This window comes from Bremia lactucae, linkage group LG4 (genome assembly GCF_004359215.1).
Source record: "Bremia lactucae strain SF5 linkage group LG4, whole genome shotgun sequence".
In the NCBI taxonomy this organism is placed as follows: domain Eukaryota; phylum Oomycota; class Peronosporomycetes; order Peronosporales; family Peronosporaceae; genus Bremia; species Bremia lactucae.
In genome coordinates this window covers 2,737,238-2,748,264 of record NC_090613.1, presented here as the reverse complement: position 1 = coordinate 2,748,264, position 11,027 = coordinate 2,737,238, and the positions used below count along the sequence as shown (strand labels likewise).

The window sequence follows — 11,027 nt, the reverse complement described above, 5'->3', positions numbered from 1 at the left end:
GATGTGACGTGCCCTTATGGCATCGTCCAACTCGACAAACCATCTCAAGAGGGAGTCTTCTTCGACTCCCCTATACTTAGAGATGTCAATCTTTAAAGTTTCGGGACGACGCGTTTGCGTCATCCCAGGTACAGGGGTCTGTACCTGTTGTAACCTCAACAGTTCTGCCTGTTGAGAGCCTTGCTGATTCAGCAAGGCTACTTTTTCCTTCATCTCGTCAAGTTCATGTTGTATGAACTTGGCGATGGCTGAATGGAGGGCATCTCTGTCCAAATTGGACAGCATTGCCAAGATTGCATCGTTTTCTACGGTCGGACTCATTCGTTCGACCGCACTCTTTTCTATATCACTTAAAAAGGAGTAGCTTTCACGATAGCGTATTCCCACTATCATTTAACACGTCCATGTTAGATGTGGATAATGTGGTCCTTGGAGGGACTACTAAGTGCTACCAGGTGTAACGGGGCACTACGACTTGTACTGCTTCAGTACAAGTCCACTTCGCACTGCTTCAGTTGCGGGTGGTGCCTTACGTAATTTCACGTACACTATTACGTGCAGAGGAAGACTTCTCTTTAAGGTAACTAGCTTAAAGAGGGTAAATGAAAACTGTATTAATATAATTAAGTGTCTCTTTTTCTATCTTTGTAAATGCTAACTTAATTATAATCTAATACTAAACATGTAATTGAATTCATATCTCTATCTTATCTGTAACTCTCTCTTTGATTACTCCTACAGCTGATTAGTCTGTGGAATAAATAGGTATAATGGTCTATACCTATTTATGGATAAGAATTCTGAATATTTCTATATAAAGTAATATCCTGCAAATATTATCTATCTTTTAGATAATATATTAATTAACAACCTTTTTTTTTAAGTGTTAATTTCATGTAACGATACACCCCGCTACACCTGGAGAGGTCGTTCCGCGAAATCCGAACGGATGGCTTACAAATTCTACCGGCGCCACAACATCCAATCGCGCAAATGACACGGCGAAAGTGTTTCGGCGGATATAGAGGCAATTGAGGTGGCCTTTCCAAGGATGCGTCAGAGTTTGAATGCGTACGAGCTCATAGACATTTACAAAATGGATGAGACAGGCCTTTCCTACCGCTTGCAAGCTGACAACTCACTGGCAACAAAGTAACTTGGGGACCACAAAATGGCAAGGAACGCATCATCATAACTATCTGCAAGAACGCTGATGGCTCAGACAAGCTTCCGCTGTGGGTAATTGGCAAATCATTAACCCTCGCTGCTACAAAAACGTTAGCCGATAAATGTTGGATTGCAAATGTCACACGATGAGCCGGATTACCGCTCCGTGACGACACTATACTAGCGTGGCAGCACTAAGACGTGCCCGCCTACATAAATATTTTGGAGCCACAATTGCACATTGTGCGTTGAAATTTTGGCAGCGGCCTGCTGTTATTGTTGTCGTCATTCTCCTCACATGGCTGGCGAAATCGCTCGATAGTTGCATCATCGTCTTGTAATGAGGACCTCATTTTTCGCCAGGTACTCCAGCAACTTGATGATATCTTTGAGTTGAGGTATCTGTAACGGGGCACCTTTTGCTAGCAGTGATAACAGTACTAGTCAACCTATACTGATTGCAGTGAAGGTGGGGCGCCTTGTTATGGGGCACTGCGGACTTGTACTGCTTCAGTACAAGTCAACTTCGCACTGCTTCAGTGCGAGTGGTGCCTCACGTCACTTTACGTACACTAGTACGTGCAGAGGAAGACTCTCTTTAAAACGCTTGCTTTAAAAAGGGTTAAAAGTAAACTGTATTTAATTATGATTAAGTTCTTCTGTTTCATTATATACTAATACAAACATGTGATAAAGTCTTCCCTTTGTCTCTCTCTTTGCGCGCGTCCAGTGCTGACTGGACCGAGGAGCAAGTAGATATAATGGCCTATTTCTACCAATGGATAAGCTTTCCGAATATTATTATGCAAAATTTTATTCTCCAAATATTCTCTACGATCTAATTAATATATTATTTAACAACCTTTACTTGTTATCTTCATGCAACGATACACCCCGTTACACGCCTCGACTACTTCACGTACACGATGTGCAGAGGAAGGTTTTAAGTAGCTTAGCGGTCTTAGCTACTAAAGGTAAATTCTATGGCTTTAGAATAGGGTAAAAGTAAAACTGTATTAGTATATTAAGCTCCTACGTCACGATCTTCTATCTATGTTGATAACTAACTATGTGTGGCGCCTTCTTGTGCACTGCACAATCGTTTCTTGTGACGATTGGAGGGTTTAATTTAAATTTAAACTAACCAATCAATAGAAATGATGTCTTATTGCGTCAATATTAGCAAATTTGGTAATATTGGAGCTATTGGGCAAATTATTGATAAAGAAGTTATTGTTGTACTCCTTTATTTATTTCCTCTTATAGGAAATAATATCTATCATTCCTCTTGTAGGAATATATTTTCTGCAACGGGACACCCCGTTACATCACCCCCTTAACCAACAGTCACAATAACGACTGATGTGGAGTGACAGAGAAATACTAATTTGCCTTTCCCTGTAAATATGCAGTATTGGTTTCTTAATTAAAACTTGAATTTTATTGCATAATTCATTTTGTTCAAAAATTTATTTGTTGTGCATGGTTACGAAACCCGTGCGCGTCGCTCGGGGAAGCCGCAAAACTGGTAGCTGCACGGATCAGTGCAGCTGTTAGTAATGTAAACGTTTCAATAGACGTTCATGCGACTACTGCGGGGAAGAAGTCACCTCCTACTCCAAATGGAGGTGACAGGTATATGTCACCTGCTACTCCCATTGGAGGTGATAAGTCACTTGCTACCCCCGTTGTAAGTGACTGGGCGGAGTTGGCGTCTTCGCCCGACTCGGTGAAAAATGTAAAGGCCTCCGAATCAACCGAGGTCACGTCCGTGAGACCTCGGGCTCTCACGTGACAACCAAAGAGGTGATGACGAAATTATTTGACGCTCGTCGGACAGTCATCTTGTGATGACTCCATGGACGACGACCACTCTGGTAATGCCAAAATGCGTCACCAGGAACGAAGTAATCGTAAAGGTCACTTCGGTACGAATGCTACTGGTGGTGCTAGTATGCATCACCATTAACGGAGTGATTCTAAGGATCGCTCCAAGAGCCATGTTAGTTTAACGTTGACATGAGCCAACGGGAGAGGGACCGCAATCTGTTGCGATTTTCTCCCGAAAAGAAGCTTGATTGCCCTCTAACGGCAACCTAACTCGTTGGTCTGTTGTGATGTGACCAACGATCTGTACCATATTCCGTTGTTCGACTCGTCCAAGCTTCACAAGCCTGGTGAGGTCGAAACGAAATTCTTTATCGATGCCCTATTCTGGCACCGGTAGCACACTTATAGGCGGGCAAAGGATGTCACTCCTTTGTTCTAAGCTTGAGAGCATTTGTACAGAATGTGCAAAGCATAGGCCACGAGGTCTAGCTTGACAAATCGGAGAACGGTTCGAAAAACGGACCGTAGTCGGTGTCTGCATCGTTTTTAGAGAGGCAGGGGGACTCACGCCCATGCTGTTTTAAGGGTGCAAGTCATACCCCTAATGAACTATACTCCCTTAAAGATCCTCATTAGAGAACGCACATCTCTTGCGAGATGCGCGAAAAAAGATTGGAAATCTCCAATCCTTTTACGAGCGTGGGGAGCGCTCGTTCTCTGGTGGACCCTCTGAGATGCGCGAAAAAAGATTGGAAATCTCCAATCCTTTTACGAGCGTGGGGAGCGCTCGTTCTCTGGTGGACCCTCTATGGTACTGTCAAACGAGACCCGGAAAGTCCATCACCAGCGAGGGTGGATGCCCTCGCCAATAACGCGATAACTCGTTCAAATCCCTTTCACCTCACGGTGACTTGCGAAGCGTTGGACAAGATAACGCTTTTCACCACTCGAATCCGTCAATGGATGTGGAGGGAGAGGGAAAATCGGGTTCGCCGCGTTTGACGAATCCGAATCAACATCGATTTGGATAATACCCTTGTTATTTAAAGGATGACATTGATCACGAACGATCCCGTCGCTACGAGTTAGCGGTGACGGTCGATAATGTTTCTCGTGACCAGTTGAAGATTGTGCGCAAGTTGCGACTGATCAACTGGCGAAAGATTGACGCATCAGTCCCTTCAAAACGAGCTGGTGACAGCAAGTCAAAATATCTCATCTTTAGAGGATGTAGCGGATCGTTTGGTTCGTGATAATCAGACTTTGTCCCGAGACTATCATGCATTAGCTCGGGACCGTCAGACTTTGGCAGACACCTTAGACCGTTCCGCGGTGATCCGGATTCGGAAGAAGCCACGTTCTGGTGGTACGGGCGGAGACGCCCGACATAAAAATGAGGATACGTACACATCCTACGAGGCAGCTGAATCGTGTGCGCATCACCTTGGCGATGTAGTACACGAAACGGGCCGATATGCCTCGGCAGTAATTATTAGTGCCTACATTTGTCACTACATGTGACTAGTTATACCACAGGGGCTTAGTAATGCTCCTGCAAAATTCAACAGATGCGATGCCAATATGTGCGTGACTTCGCCCCGAGTTTAGTTTAATGCGTTTTTGTTCATAGCCGAGCCATGAACGAAAAGTCAAACGTTGAAGTACATCGTACCCACGCCCGAAAGGTTCTTCACTTATGCGTAATCACAAGTTATATGCAAATATCAAGAAGTGCATATCCGCTTCTTCTTGGGTGCATCGTGTGTATACACGTGTACGCCCTAATCCTAAAAAGATCAAGGCGATCACTGAATGGCCAGTATCAGTCGATGCAAAAGACTTCGTTAATTCCTCGGCTTAGCGGCGTACTTACATAAGTACACGTGCAATTATGCCAAAATAACTGCACATTTTTTTTGTTAGTTGAAGAAAGATGAAAAATGCTAATGGAACGCTGATAAACAGCGTTCCATTTAAGGTATTAAGCACAGCTTGCTACAATCGCCAATACTGGTGATTGCGAACCAAGACACACCATTTCATGTGGTCTGCGAAGCCAGCCATTTTGCAATCGGCTGCGCGTTAATGCAATGTGATACCCGACGGCGCAGATGGCGTCGATTGCGTCAGATTCAACCAGTCGAATGCAATTATCCAGCGCATGACAAGGAATTCCTTGCCATGAAAAATGCACAGGCTAAGTTTAGTGTCGATCCTTTAGGAGATAGACCGCACGTTGCTTATACGTACCATGCGTCTCTTACGCACGGCCGTAAACAGTCCACAACTATCGCTACAAATGGCGAGATGGTTGTCGTTCTGCACGAAGTATAACTTCTCCGCGGAATACAAACCAGGACGACTTAACGTCGTCGCTGTTGCCCTTTCGCGCCGGCCCTATTTGAGCCGGTTGCGCATATGAACAGTGAACATAAGCCTACTATTGCAACAATCAATAGTGAGCTTAAGCCCACCGTTGCAACAATAAGTGTTCCGTCGTCAACATTACTTAGAGACATAAGAAGAGCCTATCAAGAAGATAAGACACTTAAGGATTAACGGACTGTCGAAATCGTATCGATCCTCAACAGATCGCAACACAACACGCAATGGCTTACGGTATACACAGCCATTGCTGGCGACACCTCGTGTCGTCACCTCCACCCATAATAATAAGGCTTTACGCATTATGCATGAGTGCCACGATGCACCAATAAGTGGACATCGTGGACGTGAGACTTATCTCACGATAAGCGCAATTTCTACAGGCCTCGCCAGTATCAATTTGTACCCTACACATGTGCTTGCGAAGTTTTTCAACGCACGAATTCTAGTGCTTCATTCCGTGCTTCGTTACAGCTTCTGCCTGTTCCGGCAAAGTGTTGGCAGTCCGTATCTATGGAAAACCGATGCGTCTTCGGTTTTCCAAAAAACGATCCCAAGAATAATGGTATTCTTTTGGTTGTTGATCGTTTCAGCAAGATGGTACATGTTGCTGCAAACCCCGGAGTCGGCCACAGCCAAGGGCTGTGCTCGTGTCTTTGTTGACACATTATTTTGACTCCATGGGTTACCTCGTGATCTGGTCTCTCATCAAGACCCCAAATTCACGGCGTTGTTTTGGCAATCTGCGTTCAAATCACTTAAACCTCAGTTGAAAATGTCAATTTCTGACCATCCTGAAACAGATGATCAGACAGACGTGCAAATCGTATCCTCGAAGAGATACCTCGCGGATACGTCTTCTCTTTTACGAGCTGAAGCGAGTTCTTGCCAATGGTAAAATTTGCCATCAACTATTCAGTGCATGCTTCTACGGTATACCCACCTTGTTTGAAGTGAATTTTATTCAAGGGGGGGGGGTACTCGCTCGAGCAAAGAACAATCTAGCTCTTTGCTCACCACGCATTGACCGTGAGGTCAATGCGAAGAATACTTAATTTTTGAATCAATCATTATTGAAGTGGACAAACTCAGTAATAGCGATAATGCCATTACTGAGTTTGATAACTATGCTGAAAGACTCAGCGTCGAAAACAATAATTTTAATGAGAGCAACTATGCTCTCACTAATGAGGATAATGACATCTTCGCCAGTGCGCACCGGTTGCACTGAAGACAAAACCAAACCGAGTCGGCAGGAGAATTCCTGAAGCAATGGTCCGTTTCATACAGGATTCCACCGCTGATGCGGTGGACCGAAAGAAACGAAACTCTGACAAAAATGGAAGAGCAAACATCCTTTCATTCAATGTTAATGATCTAGTCCTACTGTCTACGGTAAATCTACCAAAAACACCCTAAGCATACCGCTTGGGGTGCTTCTTGCTTTCAGCTATTCGCGACTGAAGTTCAGATAGAATCCATTCATCAGACCCTTAGGCAAAATTTTGACTAACTATGCAATACGCCTCCTTGCGCGACGCCTAATCGTGTCTTGTAACAATTAACGGGGTACATTAATGTTAAATCAACCAATCAAATGACTTAATGTCTTATTGCATCAATATTATCGAATTTGGTAATTTGGAACTATTAAGTCAAAATTAATAAAAGATAATAATTTGTACTTCTTCTATTTAATCTCCCTTATAGAAAAAATATTTATTATTCCTCTTCTATAGGAAATGATATTAATGTAATGGGACACCCCAGTACAGTAACCAAGACTTAATACATACATTTGCAGCTCGTCTAGTATGGCTATTGGCGGCTCAACAGGGCCGCAGCCATCGTTACATATCTTGCAATGGGGAAGCAATTTTGGATTGACTATTTGCAGATATCAGATGTCCAAGCTTTAATTGCACGCTCATCAATGTTTTTTTTTCAAAGCATTCAAAGAGCAAGGAAGTTGTAACGACAGTAGTAAACCTTAAAAAATAGGATTCTACCCGCATTCCACGGCTGAATTTTTGAGGTGGCATTGGCGGAGGCAAAGTAACAGTGTATCTCAACCTTATGTTGTGCTCAGCCAATTTCTAAAATGGAAATATGCGAGTGTAGTTATTTAGGATGAGGAAACATTGCGTCTCTCCATCCGCTGATCAAACGTCTTCAACTCAAGAGCGAAAGTGTTATGCGTCATCCACGCTTTGCTGTTAGCATGCACTTACCAAGTAAGAAGTAGTTTTCAGAGTGATTTACATTTAATTGCATTCGATATAAATACCTATCTTTACCAATCAAAAATGTCATCTCTGTAGATAACACTTATATGTATTGCGAGCGTATCTTTCTAGATACCTCGCGTACCGGATGGCGCTAGGCGTCATCCCTCCTAATGTGTACGCACCTATTTGTATCACATACACAAGGGTGGGTCACAATGTGAAATACACCCAAGTCGGGGGTCTTATTACTTTTATTAAGTAATTGACCATCCATAAAAATTGAGATATAGCAGAACCTCTGAAATGCTAATCTGATGGTTTGGTTACTCTTTTGTCGATAATTGGCATGCGGAATTTTGCGAGAATACATACAACCCATTAAATATGTAAATTTGAGACCTCCAATTTTTGATCAAATATAAGAACAGGGAGGTTTTATTGTGATTGACGTGGTCCCGAGTTGGGACAGGAAAACTTATTTAAACATAGCGGATATCCAAATAAGAAGGTATCAAAACAAAGGAGACCTACACTCACAATTTTTAAAAGAAAAACATCATTTTTGAATTTGCTTCATTAAGCCAAGATCTTTCTTCTCCAGAACTCGACTCATGCTGAAGCTCCTCCTTTCGTTGGCGCTGCTGGCGCGCACCGCAGCCGCCTCTCCTTTTAGCGGTACGAACTATAGCCTAACAATGAACACGGTGGATGAGGACTTTTGCGACTCGACAAAACAGCTAAGTGGATACTTCAAGATCTCGGGCTCCAAGTCAAAAAACTATTTTTACTGGTTCTTTGAGTCGCGCGGCGGCCCATCAACTGATCCGCTAATTATTTGGCTCACTGGCGGTCCAGGCTGTAGCTCGATCCTGGCGTTACTGATGGAAAACGGGCCATGCTCTGTAAACGATGACCTGACCCTTAAAAGGAATCCATCTTCGTGGACTGAGCGCGCTAATGTCATGTGGATTGACCAGCCCGTTGGCGTTGGCTTCAGCTATGGAGACAGAAGTGAATATGATACTTCTGAAAAGGAAGTGGGTGATGACATGTTCCATTTTCTACAAGAATTCTTTGTGGCTAAACCAGAGTACCAAAAATTACCTTTCTACGTATTTGGAGAAAGCTACGCTGGACACTATGTACCTGCAATCGCGCATCGGATCTTTCGCGGTAATCAGCAAATGGAAGGGTCTGTGAAAATAAATCTCGCAGGATTTGGCATCGGTAACGGCCTTACAGACCCTGAAGTGCAGTACAAGTACTACCCGGACATGGCTTACAATAACACATATGGAGTCAAGGCCGTTTCATATCCTGTTTACATGGCTATGAAAGCTGCCGTGTCCCCCTGTCGGAATATGATTCGCAGTTGTCAGACGACAAAAGTAGCGTGTTTGGCAGCGCAAACATTTTGCAATGCGGCACTCGTAGCACCGTACTCGGCTTCGGGGCTCAACGTGTACGACGTGAGATCTAAATGTGAACACTTTCCAATGTGTTATGATTTTAGCCACGTCGAGGCGTTTTTAAATCTTGAGAGCACATTGAAAAAGCTACACATAAGCCCAAAAAGTGCAAAATGGAAAAGCTGCAATATGGAAGTCCACGCGGGTTTCACCTTCGACTGGATGAAAAACTTTCAACAATTAGTACCTCCGATGCTCGAAGCTGGCATTAGAGGCTTAGTATATGCTGGTGACGCCGACTTTATTGTAAATTGGATGGGATGCAAGGCCTGGACGTTGGAGTTGCCATGGAGTCAGCATCTCGAGTTTCTGGCTGCGGAAGACAAAGCGTGGACTGTGGAGGGCAAGAAAGCAGGCCGGATCCGTCAGGTTGGTCCCCTTGCCTTCCAGCAAGTGTTTGAGGCAGGCCACATGGTACCTATGAACCAGCCTAAGAACGCTTTGGCGATGCTTAAAGCCTTTACGCTGCGTGAGGATCAGATTAAAGACATTGTGGGCGATGCCAAGCAGCACGACTTCGACGTGGAAGCTAAAATCAAGGAAGACAGTGTCATGAGCGTCATGTAAGGTTACACGTAAAAATTGCATTTGGATAGGAATATTTTATCTTAACGGTTCCTAGCAGCCCCAAAATTTTTAATTTAAACCTCTTTGCGGTTTACGCACAATAAGCGTGTAACCACCGATGTTCCCTGCCTCGAATAAACATGCAACGCTAGCGTAGAAATGGTCTAGATCACGAGCTTCCGCCTCGCCGTCCTGAGCGATATGAGTCTCTAGTTTTGCTCGGTATTGATGAGCACGATCCGAAACATAAGGCTGCCACTTTGTCGTCATATCTTGAAAATCGATCTCTTCAAAGCCACAACTACGAAGCACAGCTTGAATCTCTTCTTTTCGAAGTACACTGGCACAGTAAACGTCATTCTTAAGCGCAAGTTTGTCCTCTTCAGTCAAATTCTTCCCACGACGGAAAAAATCGTCGACATAGAGGAACCCACCGGGCTTGAGAATATCATAGCATTTCTGGAAGAGCTGGTTCCAGTGCCCGATATGCAGGAAGCACAATAGACCGACCACGGCGTCGTAGTCGCACTTTTGCACTGAGAGCTCTAAGAAGTCCATATTTAAATGAGTAACGTGGCTCTTTAGCCCGCATCGCCGTGTAAGCTCTCGACCAGCCTCACTTAGATCCGGTTGCAATTCGAGGGCAACAACTTTACAGCCACTGCGGTGTGACAGCAACCGTGCTGTGCCCCCAAAGCCTGAGCCTATGTCCAATACCTTTTTCTTATGTGGAGTCTCGGCTAGCAAATTGACTATGTGGCGTATAGGCTCGTCTCCAAAGAAATGCAGCGAGTCCAGCGTGCCCAACATTTCCGGGTCGATTGGATCATCCTTGTTCGTATAGCCTAAGTCTTTTAGGCGACGATCAATACGATCCAGGTGGCGGTATAGTTGCATCGTCTTAATATCTTCGTGCTTCGTCATCGCCGAGGATCTACTAGCAAAATGAAGGGCGCGATGAAGTAGGCATTAAAAAGCTGTTTTTTTCTATAATTTAACTTCAAGCAACTGCAAGTGTTAGCAACGCGGGAGCGCAGAAAGTTACACACAACGGTGGACGAATTTGTCTCATACAGTGCATTGGGCTATTCACTATTCCACCAGCTAGAGCATCGCACACAGCGTTGAGTCACGTACAACCGCCGGACGATTCGACACCGGCGTTGCTAACCTGGCTTAGGACTTTCCGGACGTATTGTACACCTTAATACTTTGAAATAGACTGTCTGTGCCTCTCCCTCTCTAAGTTTATCTGACGTGCCAACCATAGATCTCATAAGGTTGGCATGACATTGACATACTAAAATTTCGAATTCGTTAGCCGCGGCTGTACGCAAAGTGTTTTATCTTTGTGCTTCGGAAAAACGTGAAGCGACTCCTA

At 44.2% G+C, this 11,027-nt stretch overlaps 2 protein-coding genes across 2 annotated transcripts; one reads left to right on the top strand and one right to left on the bottom strand.

The window, feature by feature from the left end:
* Window positions 1–8,221: 8,221 nt before the first annotated feature.
* On the top strand, window positions 8,222–9,646 carry CCR75_007933 (uncharacterized protein; the record flags this gene model as incomplete). Its single annotated transcript, XM_067965989.1, has 1 exon — window positions 8,222–9,646. One exon carries the CDS (start codon window positions 8,222–8,224, stop codon window positions 9,644–9,646), a length of 1,425 nt encoding a protein of 474 aa, XP_067816559.1.
* Window positions 9,647–9,715: 69 nt separating this feature from the next.
* CCR75_007932 (uncharacterized protein) lies at window positions 9,716–10,570 on the bottom strand (the record flags this gene model as incomplete). Its single annotated transcript, XM_067965988.1, has 1 exon — window positions 9,716–10,570. One exon carries the CDS (start codon window positions 10,568–10,570, stop codon window positions 9,716–9,718), a length of 855 nt encoding a protein of 284 aa, XP_067816558.1.
* Window positions 10,571–11,027: the final 457 nt, after the last annotated feature.